Source organism: Scylla paramamosain, chromosome 32 (genome assembly GCF_035594125.1).
Source record: "Scylla paramamosain isolate STU-SP2022 chromosome 32, ASM3559412v1, whole genome shotgun sequence".
NCBI classification, from domain to species: domain Eukaryota; kingdom Metazoa; phylum Arthropoda; class Malacostraca; order Decapoda; family Portunidae; genus Scylla; species Scylla paramamosain.
In genome coordinates, this window is record NC_087182.1 from 811,391 (window position 1) to 831,254 (window position 19,864).

The 19,864-nt window shown below is 42.3% G+C and overlaps 1 protein-coding gene across 1 annotated transcript in view; it reads left to right on the forward strand.

Annotated features, from left to right (window-relative positions):
* The first annotated feature begins 1,012 nt into the window (after positions 1-1,012).
* Positions 1,013-19,864, forward strand: part of LOC135088977 (uncharacterized) — a 19,672-nt gene continuing 820 nt past the window's right edge. The window contains exons 1-8 of the mRNA XM_063984070.1: positions 1,013-1,168; positions 5,233-5,447; positions 7,761-7,915; positions 9,215-10,146; positions 10,543-10,706; positions 11,536-11,739; positions 16,705-16,872; positions 18,080-19,864. The exon at positions 18,080-19,864 is cut by the window's right edge and continues 820 nt beyond it. Of these exons, the coding sequence (XP_063840140.1) occupies positions 5,297-5,447; positions 7,761-7,915; positions 9,215-10,146; positions 10,543-10,706; positions 11,536-11,739; positions 16,705-16,872; positions 18,080-18,543 (2,238 nt within the window). The 5' untranslated portion in view covers positions 1,013-1,168; positions 5,233-5,296 and the 3' untranslated portion in view covers positions 18,544-19,864. The remainder of the gene's footprint in view (positions 1,169-5,232; positions 5,448-7,760; positions 7,916-9,214; positions 10,147-10,542; positions 10,707-11,535; positions 11,740-16,704; positions 16,873-18,079) is intronic.

Genomic DNA, 19,864 nt, shown 5'->3' on the forward strand with positions numbered 1-19,864 from the left:
GAAACACCAGGACAAACTACTACTGCTGCTGCTGCTCCGTTTCATTATTCAAAGCCAATATTGCCTTGTAAATCGAAGGGAATTATGCACTAGTTAAAGTAGTGGTGGTGGTGGTGGTGGTGGTGGTGGTGGTGGTGGTGATGTTGGGATATTTCACGTCTTGGGAAGATGGAATAGTTAACCATGTCTCTAGCAGTAGTTGAAGTGGTGATGGTGGTGGTAATAGTGGTGGTGGCTGTGGTGTTGATGGTGGTGGTGGTGGTGGTAGAATATTTCACGTCTTGGGAAGCTGAAATACTTATCAAAGTCTCGTGTGTTTCTCTCGGTTATGGAAAGCATGCAAATCCTCTCTCACATTAAGAGCGAGTGGGAAGAAACTTAACAGGGAAATAAGGATGAGGTGAAATGCAGTCTTGCCACAAATGGAGCAATAGATTGGTGGGATATATGACCAGAGGGGGTGGTGTGTGTGTGTGTGTGTGTGTGTGTGTGTGTGTGTGTGTGTGTGTGTGTGTGGGGGGGGGTAAGAAATGTATTAAAATCTGCTGCTAAAAGGCATTACTAGTTTGACCTAATCTAGTTGAAATACAAGTACAAACAGGTAAACACAAAATTTTAAATGACTGACAGCACGTGGTGAAAAATAAATAAATAAATGAATAAATGAATAAATAAATCCTCATAAAATGCATGGTACACGTAATGCATAAATACGCCTTTTATTTATTTTTACTTATTTATTTTTTTCTTAACCCGGAAAGAACTTCAACTGCTATTCATAAAGACTCCATTGCTGTTTAAGTTTAATGGAGGTTTTAATTAGCCCAGGTACAAATTTTCCTCGAACGATTAAATTCAGGAAATGAACTTGCTTTCACGAATAAAACAAGAGAGAGAGAGAGAGAGAGAGAGAGAGAGAGAGAGAGAGAGAGAGAGAGAGAGAGAGAGAGAGAGCATCATAGTTATCTTGCCTTACTGGTGAATCTGGCACTTCCCAGAGTCAGAGAGAGGTGAGGTGCCACGCTTCAGTGCCTCAGTGCCTCTGCAAGTGCCCGCCAGTGCCCGCCAGTGCCCCGCGCGTGTAGCTCCATCAGGCAGCCCGCGCGGCACCACCTCGCCGGGCCCGCAGCAGCCCAGATGACGCAGACAGAAGGAGGCGCTGCAGAAGGTGTGTGGTGGGGCTTGACACACACATGCATACACACACACACACACACAACATACGCAACAAGATAGATAAACAGATAGATAGATAGATAGATAGATAGATAGAAAGATAGATAAACAATACTCACACACAAACACGTACGCCTGCGCGCGCACACACACACACACACACACACACACACACACACACACACACACACACACACACACACACACATACACACACAGACACAAACACAGTGGTAGTATGAAGTAGTAGTAGTAGAAGTAATAGTAGTAGTAGTAGTAGTAGTAGTAGTAGTAGTAGTAGTAGTAGTAGTAGTAGTAGTAGTAGTAGTAGTAGCAGCAGCAGCAGCAGTATTAGTACATAATAGCAATACCTACACTTAGCAGTTAATCATAAAAAAAAAAAAAAATCATAAATACAAACAAACATCCCACAGCAATTAATTTAATCTCAAAACAAACTTATTGAAAACACACATTCTTGACACCCCCCAATTCCCTCCAACACACCCACACATGCAGACCCCAACAAAGACAACCCTTGATGTAACCCAATAACATCTGTCACGAAGCAAGAGAGAAGGCGAGGAGGAGAGAACCCAGGTGATCATTGTACAGTAGCTAACGTGTCTTTGAACCAAAATCTTTAAACTTGTGACTTGAGGAAGCGGAAGAGATCGAGCGTTGAGTGGCGGAGAGGGAGCAGAGAGGCAGCAGGCAAGGCTCAGTAATTGACGTTATGAAGGGGAATTAAGTGGTGCCGTGTCGCGTGTTACTTCTCCCTTGTGACTTGTGAGGGACGAGAGAAAGGCGGAACTGCTACTGTAGAGGAACACGAGAAGGGAATATAAGCTATATACACGCGCGCACAGACATCCACCTACCAACCCTCTCACACACACGCACACACACACACACACAAACACACACTACCTCCTTTTCTTCCCAAACACCGAAACAAATACCAAAAGATCAATTAGTTTTTTTTTTTTTTTTATCAAATCTTCCTCTTCCTCTTCAGAAGCACGCAGACATTAAAAAAAGCATCCATTAACATAGCTGCGTAGACACACACACACACACACACACACACACACACACACACACACACACACACACACACACACACACACACACACACACACACATACACACACACACAGATAGACCATAAGTGCAGTTTGAAGTGTCTCGGTTTTATTATTTTTCTTACGCAGCTTTATCTTCTTATGTAAATTTTCGATCTAATGGTTGCCAACTCTAAATAAACCGTTAGTTGTAATAGTTTTCTACTCCGACACGCAAAACCGAAGCATAATTGGATAGATGGACAGATAAGTGGGTAGATAGATAGGTAGACAGATAGATGGATATACAGATATATAAGTAGACAGATGAGTAGATAGACAGATAGATGGATGAATGGATAGGCAAACAGGTAGACAGATAGATGTATAGATAGATAGATAGATAGATAGATAGATAGATAGATAGATACACACACACACACACACACACACACACACACACACACACACACACACACACACACTGACAGCGGCAAAAGCGACATTACCGGTGTCAAGGTCACACACACACACACACACACACACACACACACACACACACACACACACACACGCACACACACACACACACACACCAGAGGCAATTAAATTTCATTCAGCACCGCGCCACTTAGATACCACCACCACCACCACCACCACGACCACTACTGTTAGTATTAATGATTGTGTTCCTACATACACACGTGCATTGACTTGAATATGGTGTGGGTGTGTCACAAGAGACGAGGAATACATAGGGAGGAGAATATTGTAAATGGATCTATATAAGAGAAAGAGAGGAAGACTTAAGAGAAGGTTTTATAGATGCAGTGAAAGAAGACAAGCTTGTAATGAAGTAGAGAAAAGGAAAGTATGGTTAAGAAGATGCTGTCATTGGATCTACCCGGCAGGAGAAGATGCAGTGAAAGGAAAAAAAAATATTGTGTGTGACTGAGGAGGAGCGCAGAAGACAGAGCACTTTGGGGAAGTTGATCCGAAAGAAGATAACAACAGTAGATCAATACACATGAAAATGCAAGTAATAAAAACACGCAGCCTTGCAGGAAGACCAATACTAATGCTTAACTTGATTACCAGTGCCATCACCAGCGCCACCAATAACAGCAAATGTCTCGTGCTTCATAACGATGCCAATACTCGAATCTAATAACAACTACCACCACTACCACCGCCATCATCACCTAGACCACGCGTATGACAAAGGATCATATTGTGAAGCACTTCCACACCGCACCTACATTACTTTTAAAGGGCTCTAATTGAAGCTATACGAGTTTTTAAAGGTGCTCTATGGTCTACTGAGAAATTAATAAGATATCTACATTATTAGCAGAAAAGAAAAAAAAGACACTCTTGAGAACGCGGCTAATCTCTGTGGGTTTTGAAAACAGTCTTGTTGAAGTGACACGAGTTTTTAGGGATGTTTTTTGGTTCTAATGACAAATTAACAAGATCTCTTCGTTATTAACGGGAGAAAAACTCTTTGAGAACACGGCTAATCATCTCTGTACCCTTTGAAAAGAATCTTGATGAGCTGACACTAGTTTTAAGGGTGTTTTATGGTTCTAGTGATAAATTAACAAGATTTCTACGTTATTAACAGGAGAAACACCCTTGAGACAGCAAAGGAATGAATCGCCAGTAATCAAACAACAGACAGGAAGGTGTCTTATGTACAGGCGAGGTCAGGAGGCGAGTTAACTTCTACACTTATTCACTACTGTGCTTTGTGCTTGCCTTACTCCGAAGTTCGATGATCTAACAAGAATCTAGGTTTGTAAGGAGACTATCAGAGGACTTAGGAGAATGTTGGAGGAGGAGAGTAATTTTCTTCGTTCTTTTTCCTGCTGTGTTTTGTGCTTGTTTCACTTCCAAGTCCCGTGATATGCTGAGAATTGAGTTATAGGGTTTTGTAAGGAGACTGTCAAGTTACCATAGGATTTTGAAGGAAGTTAGAGGAGGAGAGTAACTTTATATATGCTTTTCCTACCATGTATTTTGCGGTTCTTAAACTGAAGATCTATGATATGCTAATGATTTAATTACCGGGTTTTATAAGGAGACTGTCAGCATATTGTGTATTTGTATAACATTGTAACTCAAATAATTCTAGACTATGTGAATGACGTTGCAGTCCCAATCTTTTCAATACATGTTTTATTTTTCCTTCATAAACTCTCCAAGATCACTCATATAGACTCAGCATTGCGTCACTAGCAGCCAAGGATTTAGGACCAAGCGAAGGAGCAAAACACAGTAGAGAGTAGATTCCTCGTCTTGTGCCAATGATTATACAGAAATATCTTCCCAATTGAGACGTAAGTGGAGTTGAATCGACTTTGACATCCCCGTTACTGGTACATCCTTCTAAGTGTCCTTTGAAGCTCCATCTAATCCCGAATGCTGACTATTCTTCCCCTTATTGTGGTAATCTTGACGTATCCATTCAGTGCCTCTTCTTCTCTCATGCTACGGAGTTCCTTTATCCTTTCCTTACAATATCAACGGTAAAATAAAAGCAAATTAAGATGTAGTAGTAATTTTATCCCTTATTTTCGTAATTCTGTGGTATCTTGTGCTTCTTCTCTCATGCTACTGAGAAGAAGTAATCCCTTTCCTTATTGTAATAATCTGAAGGTATTCATACTTTGTTTCTACTTTTTATGTTCTTGTTTTCTTATAATTCGGAGCTAATAATGCGTTAACTCTACTTCCTTCAAGTTAAAAATAGCTTTCTTTAAAACACAAACAGTAAAAAGTGAAAACGAACCAAGACACAGTAATATAATCCCATTGAAAGCTTCCTCACGATCCCCTTACAACTTCCCTATCTTAACACTCACTACAGCATCCTTCTCCCTCCCTTAGGTCCCTGACACAGTAACATATCACCTTTGAAAGCTTCTCTAAGGTACCCCTACAACATTCCTACCTCCACCACTCGGTATAGCATCCTTCTCCCTCTCTTTAGGTCCCTGACGCCCGCCCCGCCCCGCCCCGCCCAGCCCCGCCACGTTCCGCCACGGCCCACCAAGATGAGCACCCGTCGCCAGCTGTCGTGGAGGGCGCGGCAAGGAGGGGAGCGCCTTCGTCAGGAGAGTCGCAAGGCCGCTGTGTCGTGCTGCCAAGACTTCCTCACCCTGCGTCTGGTGCCTCTCAAGATTACGTTCTTCGTGATTATGGGAGGTGAGAGAGAGAGAGAGAGAGAGAGAGAGAGAGAGGGGGGGGGAGGGGGTGAGGAATGTGTGTTGTTAGGTAATTTTACTCTTAGATGACAAAATGAGTTAATGGAGTTTTGTGTGTAAATGTAAGTGTGTGTGTGTGTGTGTGTGTGTGTGTGTGTGTGTGTGTGTGTGTGTGTGTGTGTGTGTGTGTGTGTGTGTGTATCTGTGTCTTTCTACCTAAACTTCTCCTACCATAAAACACACCAACACGTGTATACAGGCAAAAGCAAGTGATAGTCTTTCTCTCATCAACCACCAAACATCAGGAATTATCTTCCCAAATCTCTTCTCCTATTAAGATACACAATAACACTAGTATACAAGTAAACAACACATGATAATCTCTCTTAAAACACCCTCAGTATACCCAAACTTCCGCTTGTCCATTCCACACTCATCGTTTCTACCATCGCTACTAAGCAAAAGTAAAAACAAGTGATATCTCTCTCTCAAACACCCTTAATCTTCCCAAACTTTCCTGTGTCTATACTAAACACTCCTCGTCTCTACCACTCATCACTGCCAAGCTGAAGTAAAAACAAGTGATATCTTTCTCTCAAACACTCTCAATCTACCCAAACTTTCCCACTGTCCATACTAAACACTACTCTCTACTGGCCGGCACTGTCAACCAACAGAGATCCCCCAGCCGGCCCAGCGCAACACAAATGATCGCATCAAGTTTGGGCAACGCGATAGGTGCAAGTTTTCTCCTCCGGCCAATCTCACGTTGAAAATTCTTCCTCCGTACGTCTCGTAGGAATTCTGCGGGAGCGTGTGAGAGGAGGAGATATTGCGGAAGCGCGAGACTTACGAAATTAAAGGCTCCAGAAATACTACTTCGCTTTGGAACTTGAAAAGGGAGGGAAGTATTTGGGGTCTTGTGACAAAATGTGAACTAGGGCTTGAGAAACAGTAATACCCTTTGAAATTGAAAAAAAAGAAGGAATGTAAGCGAAATTTTGTACTAGAATGTAAACTAGAAACTTGATAAATTGTAATACGCTTTGGAATTTAAAAAAAGGAAAGAATATTCGAGATTTTGTGGCAGAATATAAACTGGAGGCTTGAAAAATAGTAATGCATCTCAAAACTAAAAAAAAAAAAAAAGGAAGAAAGCATTAGGGATTTTATAACGGAATGTGAACTGTAAAATTCAGAAATAATACTGCAATTTGAAACTATGAAAAATTATAAAGTTTCGGAGATTTCCAGTTCAAATTAAGCGGAATATCAAATAGTAACTTAAAAATAATCATCGTACTTTGAAACTTCACAGAAAAAGAGAGATTCAGTCTTTAATGCGAAGAAAATATGAATGAAAGGTTTGAAAATTACTATTAAGTTTACGAAATGAGAAATAAGTTAAAGAAAAGTATTGGAGTTTCTTTTTATTTCTATTTGTTTTAGTTTCAGTGTCTTGTATTTTCTGTCTGTCTGTCTATCTGTCTATATAAAGTGTCTCCATATATCAGTCTATCTTCTTCCCCCTCTCTCTCTTCCATCTTCCATTTCTCCCTCCCTCTCACTCTTTTCCCTCCCCTTCCCTCACTTCCTCTTACTTACAGAACCTTTTACATTTATTTTGCAGTTTTTCTTCACTTCTTTACTTTATTTCTTAGTTTCATTGTCTTAAATCACTTATGTCTTCTCCTTGTCTGTCTGTTTATTTTCAGTCCTTCTATTCTCTCTCTCTCTCTCTCTCTCTCTCTCTCTCTCTCTCTCTCTCTCTCTCTCTCTCTCTCTCTCTCTCTCCCTTCCTTCCTCTTATTTACAGAAATCTTTTACGTTTCTCTCCTTCTAAACACACAACACACAGTTCCCAAATTTCACAGCATAAATAACCTACAGGAACTGCCACGTGTAGGTCTGGCGACTTCCTGCAGCTTCCCTTATCTTTCTTGTTATTATGTTAAATGAGTATGTCGGTGAAATGTACGATAATTATCCGGAGCTTTCAAGTATCGTATATCATTTCTCGCCTCAATTAAAACTTATATTGCACATGTTTTCACTTCTCTCTTTACTTGAATTTTGCATTACTTAGCATTTATCGTCGCTGGCTCTCTCTCTCTCTCTCTCTCTCTCTCTCTCTCTCTCTCTCTCTCTCTCTCTCTCTCTCTCTCTCTCTCTCTCTCTCTCTCTCCATCCCTCATCCCCTACACCCACTATCAGTCCTCCAACTAAGTGACAAGACAAAAAAACAGAGAAAAATTAAGAAAACCATGCACATTCTAACCCAAACAATGCATTTTTTTCTTCCTCCTTCCCACAGCTACTCAGTGCGTGGACCCCTTCATCCCACTGCTGCTGAGGGCGTTGGGTCTTACACTGGAGGAGACGGGGCTAGTGTTTGCCATCAGCCCCCTCATCCCTATATTCGCTCCTCTGCTGGCAGGGTTGGTGGCAGACAAGATTGGAAACTTCCGGGTTGGTTGAGTCGAGAGCTTTCACGTAACAAGGAAAGGAAGGGGAGGAACGAGAGGGAGGGGCAGGGAAGGGAGGAAGGGAGGGAAAGGGATAGAGAGGGGAAGGAGGAAGGATAAGGAAAGGGAAGTGTAGGGAAGAGGATGGAGGAAGTAAGGGAAAGGAAAGGAGGGGAAGGGAGAGGGAGGAAGGGAGAGAGAGGGAGGGAAGGGAAAGACGGGAGAGAAAGCATGAAGGGTAAGAAGGGAACGGAGTGAGAGCAAGAGAAGAAAGGAAAGGGAGGGATGAGGAAGAGGGAGATGGAGAGGGAGAGGGAGAAGGAGAGGAAGGAAAGGGTAAATAGAGGAAGAGAGTGCATGTTAGTGTTTCAAGTGCCGAGTTGTTATGTTACTGTATTCCTTCAATTGTTCTTTCCGTGACCTTCTTCCGTTTAGGTTGTCCTGTTCTTTGTTTGCTTTTGTACTTAAGTTCTTGTGGTTTCATGGTAGCGCTTGTTTGTTCTTTATAATGATTCAGCGTTAGTCTTTTCTTTGCCTGGTTCTTATTTTGGTGTCTTATTTTCTTATTATGAAGCCTCAGTAGCTCTTGTTTTTCTCCTCCTCCTATTCCTCCTCCTCTTTCAATCATATTCTTGTCTGAGGGTGTTTATATTTTTCGGCACTATGATTCAGTAATGTCTTCTTCTCTTTGGTGCTTTATTTTCTTGTTATAAAGTCTCTACGATCCTCTTCCTTCTTATTTTCCTCTTCTTCCTTCTCCATTCCATCAGTTCACTCCTTACTTCCCTCGTAGCAATTTTTCCTTATCTCTAATTTCCCGGTGGTATAATAATCTTTCCTCTTTTCTTCTGCAATGTTTGGTGTCTTCCTTTCTTGCTATGAAGCCTTATTGATCATTATTCTTCTCCTCCTTCTCTTCCATTAGTTCACACCTTTCTCCTTCTTCCTTGTCTCTCGTAGTATAATGACCCTTCTTCTCTTCCCCCCGTGTGTTTGATGTTTTATTTTCTTGTTATTAAATCTCATTGATCCTCTTTCTCCACCTCATCCTCCTCTTTCTCTTCCATTTCATTAATCTACTCTTCACTTTCTTCGTAGCAAATTCTCCTCATCTCTCATTCCCGACGGTATAATTATCCTTCTTCTCTTCCCTTAAATTGTCTGATGTCTCAGTTTCTTGTCATGAAGTCTCAATGACCTTTATTTTTGTCCCTCATTAATTCACACTTTACTTTCCTCATAGTAGATTCTCCTAAAAACAACCCGTCTTCTCCTACAATGATGATTCTCTCTCTCCCCGCAGTGCATCCTGGTGTTCACAGTGGCCCTGAGCGGCGTGGTGTCCCTCGTCAACATCGCCATCCCGCCAGCACGTACCACACTCAAACACTCCCCGAATATTAGCTTCAGCCTCACCTGCGAAGAGGGGAGCTTCGTCCTGACGCCCGTGCCTCCCGCGAGTGACGGCGACGAGTGCGAATTCCTGGACGAAACGCTGACGGTGCTGTCTCTGGAGGCCAAGAACTGCGGGTACACTTGTCCAGACCCCGCCGTGGTGCTTCCTACCAAGGTGATGAAGGATATGAAGAAGATGAAGGTTCTGCAGGCGGTGAACTCCACGTTGTATCATGTCTGTAAGGTTCAGGGTGGGGTTGAGGACGGCGGGACGCAGCAGAAGTGTTTCCGCAAGAATCTCAACAAGACGCGAAAAGCCGAAAACATGCCCAGGTCCTTCCAAATCCACAATCTGATCTTACCACTCTCCGGAGTCACGCAAATCGGCGGTGAGATCTCCGTCCTAAACTACACAATGTCTAAAGAGGCGATCACCAGCTTTGAGTGCATCAAGGGGGTGGTGCCAAAGAAAATCACCATTCCCAAGATATCACTGGAGGAAACCCCGCGATTCGAGAAGGATAAGGCGTCTGTTTCCTGTCACTTTCACTGCCTGGCCCAGTTGCCGCACAAGGAGGCATGTGTCAAGAGGCCTCTGAGCATGGAGCATAACGTGGCTCTCAGTTTCTGGTTCTTCGTCACCATTAACACCCTCGGCAAGCTCCTCATCGGCCTCTCCTACACGCTCTTCGAAGTGGCGGTGCTGGCAATACTCAAGGAATACGGTTTTGATTACGGTCTTCAGCGCATCTACGGTTCTATCGGCGGGATGGTCTTCGCGCCTCTCTCCGGCCTGGCCATTGACTATCTCGGCAAGGGAGGACGCTATACAGACTATCAGTAAGTGGGGTTTTGTTCGTGTCGCTTTTGGGGGTTTGAAAGAACTTATGTGCTCTGTGTTTCCTGTGGGACCTTTCTTATGCCTTCTTGTCGAATAGGTAATAATTATAGTCACTAAATAATCTAAGAAATTTAACAACAAAACAACGTTACATTCAAATACATAAACTCACACTCTTTATCTCTCTCTCCCTTCCCTTCATGCGTTTACAGTCACTAACTAACCTAAAACTTGAACAAACGAACATAACATTCAATAACAAATACATACTTCTTTTCTCCCTTGCCCATTCATACGTTTACAATCACTAACTAACCTAAAAACTTGAACAAACCAACATAACATTCAATAACAAACACTTACATTCCCTCTCGCTCTCTCTTTCCTCTGCGCAGTATCATGTTCATGTTGTACTGCGCATTGAAGCTGTTCTGCGCTCTCATCTTGGTTATGGTCGACCTGCGCTTCAAGGTTCCAGCAACTAACCTCTGTCATAGTGTGTGCTGTCTGTTCCGTAACATTGAGGTGATCCTGCTGCTCTTCGTGGTGTTCATATCGGGTGAGTCTATCATTAGGGTAAGAATTCGATGCCTGAGAGTGTTTGAGAGTGCTTGTGAGAGAGAGAGAGAGAGAGAGAGAGAGAGAGAGAGAGAGAGAGAGAGAGAGAGAGAGAGAGAGAGAGAGAGAGAGAGAGAGAGAGAGAGAGTATATTTAAGCTATTTTCTTTGGAATTCTTCTGTTATTTTCATGAGTTTCTTCCACAACAACAACAATATTACCACAACCACCATCATTACCACCACCACCACCACCACCACCACCACCACCAACAACAACAACAACAACAATAACAATATCCAATTTAACAAACTCAAATATAATAAAACGAACATTTTCCTTCTATCATTCCCTCCTTTCCTTCCCTCCTTCCCTTTCTTCCTTCCTTCCTTCCTTCTAATCCAACCAACCCACTCACTTCCACTTCTTCCTGCTACTCTCTTGCTTCTTGCTTACCTAACTTCCTTCTTTCCCCTTACCTATCATCCCTTTCCTTCCCCTTACGTATCTTCCTTCTTTACCTTTCCAACCCAACCCAACCAAGCCACTCACTTTCACATCCTCCTTCTCTTCCTCCTCCTCCTCCAACTACTACCATTATTTCTAACGTAACCCAACTTAACCTAACCTAAGCTAATCTAAGCTGACTTGACCAGATGTAATCACTTCAGTATCCTCCTACTACTACTGCCCTTATTTTTAACCTAACCTAACCCAACCCACTCTCACATCCTCCTCCTCTTCCTCCTCCTCCTCCTCCTACTACTACTACTACCATTACTTCTAAGCTAACCAAACTTTACGGTGCTTCCCTCCCCTTCGTCTCCTAGGCATGTGTTACGGCTTCATCGAGAACTTCCTGCCCCTTCATCTTCGGGACCTGGGCGCCACTAACTGGTTCATTGGCATCCTCACCACCATCGCCTCCTTCTCTGCCCTGCCGTTCCTTGCGCTGTCTGGCGGGATTTGCAAGAAGTTCGGGTACTTTCAGTCCATCGCCTTTGGTCTTCTGTGCTACTCCATCAGATGTGTGGGTGAGTATTTAGTGCGTGTGTGTTTGTTTGTGTGTGTTTGAATGTGTGTGTGTGTGGGACGGAGGGAGGGAGGGAGAGAGGATGATAGAGAGGAAGGGAGAGAATGAGAGAAGAACAGATAGTGAAAGAGAGAAAAAAAAGAGCAGAGAGAAGAAAAGGGAAGCGAAAACTATAAACGAGACGACTTAATCAAGAAGAAAGGAGAAGGAACGAGAGAAAAAGAGAAAGAAAATAACAAAACAACTTCAGAAAGAAAGAAAAGAGAAGAGAAACACATAAATATTATAAACAAAACAATTTCCCAGTTCACCTAACACATTTTCAGCACAACAAGAGGAAGGCAACAAACCATTTCTGTGGCATTTGCAAGACTCCCGCACAGTGAACGCCCCGCCCCACCGAGACGCGTTCACACAATTACCACTCATTCAGATCATCATGAGCAAGTGTTCCCTCCTATCCCACTCCCTCCTCTCCCTTCTTCCCTCCCTCCCTTGCTCTCTCCTTTCCTCCAACTTTCGTCATTCTCTGTCATATTCAATTGTTATGATTATTATTTTTTTTTTTTTGTGTATGTGTCTTCTGTTTCTTCCCTTCCTCTCTCTTCTCTTTCTTTTCTTCCTCGTCTTCCTCCCTTGTTCTCTCCTTTTCTGCGTCTCTCGTCATTCTCTATCATATTCAATTGCTATTATTTTTTTTTTCCGTGTGTTTTTTCTTTTCTCTTTTCTTCTCTCCTCTCTTCCCTTTCTTGCTCTCTCCTTCCCTCCATCTTTCCTCATTCATTGCACTCATATTCATTTGTTATCACTATTTCTTCTAAGTTTTCTTCCTTCGCTTTTCTCCTTTCCTCTCTTCTTCTTTCTTCCCTTCCTCCTCTTCCTACTTGTGTTCTCCTTTCCTTCATTTTTATTTATTCTTCGCAGACACACCCAAATTTTTTTTTTTGTTTTGCTCCTTCTCTTCCTCCTCTTTCTTCTCATCCACCCTTCCTGTACCTTCTTTTCTCCTTTTCTTCTCTTCTTTACTTTCTCTCGCCATCTCTCACAGGCACACCCTTCCTTCTCTCCTTTCTTTTTCCCCTCCTCTTGTTCTGTTCCTCGCTCATCCTTTCCTTTTTTCGCTATATTTTACAGACAACACCCTCTTCTCCTCCTCCTACAAATACATTTATTTATTTATTTTTTTTTAACAATCTACCATGTTTGTTTTAGTTCATCGCTTAAAATTTCGTTTTCTTTGTAAGGTTACGCAAGTTTTCTTTTTTTCCCTTCCTTGTGTAGAGAAGGAATGTTGATATTTTAAGTATTTTTTCACTGTTCAGCATTGTGTTCTTCTTCTTCTTCTTCTTCTTCTTCTTCTTCTTCTTCTTCCTCTTCTCCTTCTACTTCTACTTCTTCTCAACTTAAATCCTGTTCGGGTTCTAGTGACATATTAACAAGATCTCTACATTATTAACAGGAAAAAACACTCTTGAAAACCCGGCCAATCATCTTAGTGGCCTTTGAAAATATGCATTATGAAGTTACACAGGTTTTTAAGGCTGTTTCTACGGTTCTCGTGACAGATTAACAGAATTTCTACATTAATGACAGCAGAAACACTCTTGAGGACCCTGAGAGAACAAAGCGCTTCTGAGTATGAACACTGGACTGTTAAAGTTACGTAAGATCCAAAGGTCACTCAATGCGCGTAAGGACAGGTCGTCTAGGGGACCTTGGCAGCAAGGAAGTGAGGAGAGCGGGTGTCATGTGTCTCGAGTTATGAAGAGTGGCGGTGACAGCACTAAGGAATCATCTCCTCGTTGGCTACACTGCTTGATTGGCGCCCTAGTTCCACGCCTCCACGCCCACACATTCCATGCTCTCGCTCTCTCTCTCTCTCTCTCTCTCTCTCTCTCTCTCTGAAATTATTCGTTTAGTCTCTCATGGGCGTGGCTTTCTTTCTTTTTCTTTTTCTTTTTTATAATTTATAATGCAGAATCGTTGTTAAAATATCATTAGAATCATGAAAACATCATTAAAAGCTCTGTAACCTCTACTAGATCCTGTTAATTATCACAGGACCCATAAAAACATCCTTAAAAACTCAATACCTTTCAATAGACTCTGTAAACTATCACTAGAACCATAAAAATACCAATAAAAACCTAACAATTTGTCATAGACTCTTAAAAATCACTAGAACTATGAAATCATCCCTGAAAACCCGATGATTTCCTTTAGACCCTGTACACAATCTCTAGAACCATGAAAACACCCTTAAAAAACACGATAATTTCCACTAGACTCAATAAAACCATGGAAACACCCATAAAAATCCCAATAACCCGCATTAAAACCATGAACAATAACCAGGATAGGACAACAATACTTTTAAGAGTCCCCATCATCCCCCCAACTCTTAAGAACCTTCGCTATGGAAAGAAAGTCCTCGAATATTCGTGTTCATGTCACACACACACTGCATCTAACTCCCGTCTTCTTTCTGGCGTGCATTCAGCCCTGCTTGGATGTGAAGGTCGTCAGGTGTAGTGCTAACCAGCCCAGATCTGCAGTTTCCTGTCGTCTCAGCTGTTCAATGCTAACTTTTTCTCACTTCCCTTAGCTACATGATTCTTTGGGATGGGGAGGAGGGTGCTGTTACTTGCTGTCTATGCTCTCTTTGTTTGTTTATCGATCTCGGTGTTTGTTTGTTTTATCTCTTTGTTTGTCGACCTGTTTTTTTTTGTCTTTCTCTCTCTGTCTGTCAGTCTGTCTATCTCTCTGTTATCTCTGTGTCTGTCTGTCTTTTTGTCTGTCTAACTGTTTGTCTATCTTTTTAGCTGCTTATTTCCTGTTTGCCTGTTTGTCTCTCTCTCTCTCTCTCTCTCTCTCTCTCTCTCTCTCTCTCTCTCTCTCTCTCTCTCTCTCTCTCTCTTATCAGTCTATCTCCCTTCTCATCTATTTGTCTATCCATCTTTTTCTCCTCTTCACATCTCTTTCTTTTTTCCCACTTCTTTATTCGTGAAGAGATTGAAGGCGCATCTCTTCCGGTGTGTGTGTGTGTGTGTGTGTGTGTGTGTGTGTGTGTGTGTGTGTGTGTGTGTGTGTGTGTGTGTGTGTGTGTGTGTGTGCTCTCGTCCCCTCCCTGCCTTGCCAATCCAGCACTTTTCCTCTCACGACCCTATCTTCTTTTCTCTAATTTCTTTTTTCCTGCATGAGTTCTATGAAATTCTCTCAGCGGACGGACACCTCCCAACTATTCCCTCCTGTCACCACCACCACCACCACCACCACCACCACCACCGCCACCACCACCGCCACCACCGCCGCCAGCATCCGGGTCTAAAATTTTTGTCCCGAATTTTTTCAAATGTTTTCGATGTCTAGTTAGTCAGCTAGTCAGTTAGTCAGGCAGTCAGTTAATTAGCCAGTTAGTCAGTCAATTAGTTTAACAGTTAGTCAGTCAGTTAGTCAGTTAGTCAGTCAGTTAGTTAGACAGTTATTCTGGCAGTCAGTTAATTAGCCAGTTAGTCAATTACTTTAACAGTCAGTCAGTCAGTCACTCAATTTGGTAGTCATTTATTTAGTTAGTCAGTGAGTCAGTTAGTCCGGCAGTCATTAGTTTAACAGTCAGCCACTCAGATAGTCAGTTAATCAGGCAGTCAGACAGTTAGCCAGTTATGCAGTCAGTTTGTCCGTCAGTCAGTCAGACAGTCAGTCAGTCTAGTAAAATTAACCCTCTCTCTCTCTCTCTCTCTCTCTCTCTCTCTCTCTCTCTCTCTCTCTCTCTCTCTCTCTCTCTCTCTCTCTCTCTCTCTCCTATTAAGTATTCAAGTAGATTACAACACGCGACATTTTGCACACAGACGCAGTTTATTTAGTTACACTACAGTGACCTTCTCCCCTCCCTCCTCGCCTCCATCTCAATCTTCCTCTCCTTTCCTCCTCTCTCGTCTTTTCTCTCCTCTCTCTCAAGTTTTTTTTTTCCCTTCCTCCTCCCTCTTCTCTTTCTCTTATTTTTGTTCCTCTACTTCCTCCTCCTCTCCCTACACTTTTGTTCTTCCTCCTTTCCTTCTCTTCTTCCCCTCGTTTTTCTTTTCCTTCGTTATTCACGTCAATATCAGTTATAATCAATGTGACTTCAGCTTCATGTAACAAAGGACAAGTGAATCTAATGTTTGAATTCTTAAACGCGTTATTCTCTCATCAAAACTATTTTCAAAGGCCATAGAGACGATTATTTGGGTTCTCACGATTGTTTTCTCTACTGATGATACAGAACACTTGTTAATCTGTCAGTAGAATCATGAAAGCACCCTTGAAAACACCAATATCTTCCATTAACTGGGTTTTTACGAGTGTTTTTCCTACTGACGATACAGGACACTTGTTAATCTAGAATTAATTCTAGACACTAGAATCATGAAAACATCCTTGAAAACACCAGTATCTTTCATTACTTGGGTTTTCATGAGTGTTTATCGTACTGATGAACCCTTATGTAAGAGAGGATCTGCCTAACGGGAATAATAAGGCGACAAAAAAAAAAAAAAGAGAAAGAATATTCAAAATTACAAGAAGTGTCTTAAAGCTATCACTAGGATCATCCTTCAAACATCCTTCAAAACACGAGACCCTTGCACCAAATCACGTTAAAACCAGTCAGTAGAGGTACGACACTGAGATTCCTGCCAAACTATCACTAGAATCTTGAAAACACCCTTGAAAACACCAATAACCTCCACCTGATCACATTAGAGCCAGTCAGGACAAGACGCTGGGATGTTTGAGACTACAGCTCCTTACTCGTATTCCTTACTTCTCCAGGTTACTCAGCCAGAGAAGTGTCTTGAAAAAATCACTTGGATCATGATAATACCCTTGAAAATACCAATAACTTCCACTAGAGCATGTTAAAACCAGTCAAGATAAGACGCTGTAATGTTTATGAATGCAGTCTTTTACTCGTTTTCCTCTCCATCAGGTTACTCAGCCATCAAGGTGTACTACTGGGCCGCCCCATTTGAGCTGCTGGAAGGTATCACAACGGGCCTGCTGGTGACCTCTGCTATAGTGTACGGCAAACTCCTCTCTTCCAAAACTAACATGGCCACGCTCCAAGGCATCATGGCCACGCTGCACTATGGCTTGGGTGAGTGTTTTTTTTTTATCTTTCTGTTGACTACTCGATGACTATGACTACTTCTCCTGATTCCTGATTTCTACTTACTAAGGCTACTATTTCTGAATCCTGAGTCATCCTTCCTGACTGCTTTCTTGAGTTTAAATGCTTCTACATGGTTTAGTCAATATATTCTGCACTGTTCTTTTTTGTTTTAGTTTCATTAGTATTTGATTAGGTTCTTTATTATTCTGTGTATTATTAAACGCCACGATTAAACTTTAAACATAACTTTATTCTTCTATGACCTTTTTTTGGGAGTGGCAAGTTGATTTGGCATTTCCTTTTCTTTTTCTTTTTTCTTTTTCCGTCTTACTTCCATCTTTTTAATGCTTTTGGCCAGTTTGTTTCCACGGCACGCAAAGGAACATTGTCACAACTGCGGCCAATATACTCATACATGTACTGTACATCTATGGGGAAGAAAAATATTTGAGTTCCTCCACTTTCCTACGATAGTTTCCTCTCACAGCTTGCGTAGGGAGGACTGAGGCAAACCTAGCAAGGCAGATCAAAGGAAACTCAAATCTTGTTCAGGCTTCCTCTTCCCATCACTCTATACTATTTATTTACTCATTTATCTATTCATTTACTTATCTACAGTCCGGACATGTTATGACAACTGTGGAAATAAATTAGCAAACTTTTGTATCCTTTCCTTAACTTTCGTTTGGAAGCGGCAAAAGTGAACAAGTTTTTCACCAGTTCTTCTGCTTTGCTAGTCTCTCTGACACGTAGAAATGGATGAACTACCCTTACATAGCTTGAACTCGATCCCTCCATTTCAGACAAGAGTGCAGGCAGTTTCAATAAAGTTAAGCTGGTTTTTCTTTCATTTTTCGCACTTCTCTATTCTCCCTCACGCGTAAAAAAGGATAAATTGTCCTTATATTTATTACTCTTAATCCTTTCATCTTAGGCAGGAGTGCATGCAGCTTCCTCGACGGGTTTTCCTTGACTCTTTTTTGAAGCAGCAAAGTTACGCTGGTTTTCTCCGATTTTTCACTCTTTTCCAATCTCCCTGACAAGTAGAAAGCGATAAACTGAGTGCAGGCAGGCTCGGTAAAGTTAAGCCGGTTTTTCTTCCCCTTTTTCCGCCCTTTGCCAGCCTCCACGACAAGGAAAAAGAGATAAATTGCTCTTATGATACGTTCAAACCAACCCCCCTCCATTCCAGGCAAGAGCGCAGGCAGCTTCCTCGGCGGGTTCCTGATGGCTAAGCTGAAGGCACCTCTTGCATTTCAAATCTTCAGCGGCATCGCAATAGTGGCCGCGTTCTGCTATTATCTGGTGGGCAAACTGTACATCGTGCCACGGCAGAACAAGAGACTCCTGCAGAAACTCGAGGTGATGAAGATGCCGGTGGAGACAATATCGAGGAAGGAGCATAGGAGGAGTAGCAGAAGTCAGGACCTCTCGAATGCTGGGGTGTCGACCTTGCAGCGCCACGGGTACAAGAAAAGAGCTGCCCCGAAGATCAAAGAGAGCCAGGAGAGAGAGGAGGAACCGCCACCTCTGGACGAGACGCAGATGACTCAAATGACGGATCTGCCCAATGACACGATAGCTTCCCTCAACGAGACTGTGCAGGAGGAGGAAGCGAAGGAGAAGACTGAAAAAACGGAGGATTCTGCTAAGTAGATTATGTTTATGTTGTATGAGTTGTTATACGTACCATACACGCTTATAAATGCCGTACTGTATCTTGTAAATAAATGGATATACTTTGATATTACTTACTGTATATGAGAGAGAGAGAGAGAGAGAGAGAGAGAGAGAGAGAGAGAGAGAGAGAGAGAGAGAGAGAGAGAGAGAGAGAGAGGGGGTGATGGGAATGAATACATTTTAGGTTATTAAAAGTTTGCATGAATGTTGTGGCGTTGTGGTGGACTGTGGAAACTGTGCCACGGGGCTGTGTGTGTGTGTGTGTGTGTGTGTGTGTGTGTGTGTGTGTGTGTGTGTGTGTGTGTGTGTGTGTGTGTGTGTCTGTGTGTGCCGGCTCCCACCACGACACACACACGCACACACACACACACGCTCACACAAATGATCCACCATTTATTTTTTTCTTTCCTCACTTTTTTTTTTTATTTCCTTCCTTTTTCTCTCCCTCATCACTCATGGTTAAATACTTCCTTCCTTCCTTCCTTTTCATTTCCGTCCTTCCTTCCTTCCTTCCTTCCTTCCTTCTTTCTTTCTCTTCTCAATCATCAATTAAATTTCTTCTTTCCTAACTCGCTACTCAAAGATTTTCTTTTTTTTAATCTCAAGATTCTCCTCCCTTTCCTAACATGAAAATCAAATCTCTTCTTTCTCTCCTAATTGGCAAACCAGTCCTCTTCTTTCTTTCCTAATTGTACGTCAAACATTTCCTCTCTTCTCTAATTACAAATCAATTCTTTCATCCCTAACTCGTAAATCATATCTCTTCTTTCTTTCCTAATTCACTAATCAAGTCTCTTTTTTCTCATTTCACAAGTTAAACCTCTTTTGTCTTTCTGGATTAACAGCAAACCTTTAAATTCCTCTACAGTTCACCTTTCCATTCCCAGCTAACGAGTGCGTCTGTTATGCTCCGGTTACAAGTTAGTACAGCGGCCTTTCAGTGAATTTAAGTCGAGCATTACAGTGTCCTTCCTTTCAACACCCAACTAAATCTTACGTTCTCTCAGTTATAATTTACTACAATGATCTCCCAGCTCGTCTGAATCAACAAGAGTAATGACACTTCATTTCCCAGTTGCCAGTGACACACACACACACACACACACACACACACCCTCCTTCCCTCCATTCCCTGTACTAGTTCGTCAGTTTTCTCGCCATACATCGCCGCTTTCTCTTCGTCCGCTCCAGTCAGTCACCCACTTTTCCCCCAGTCCACCCCGAGTCCGTCTTCTCGCCGCCACCCAGTTACATAAATCAAGGTGGTCGCGCCTCCACTCTTTGGGGAAAAATACAT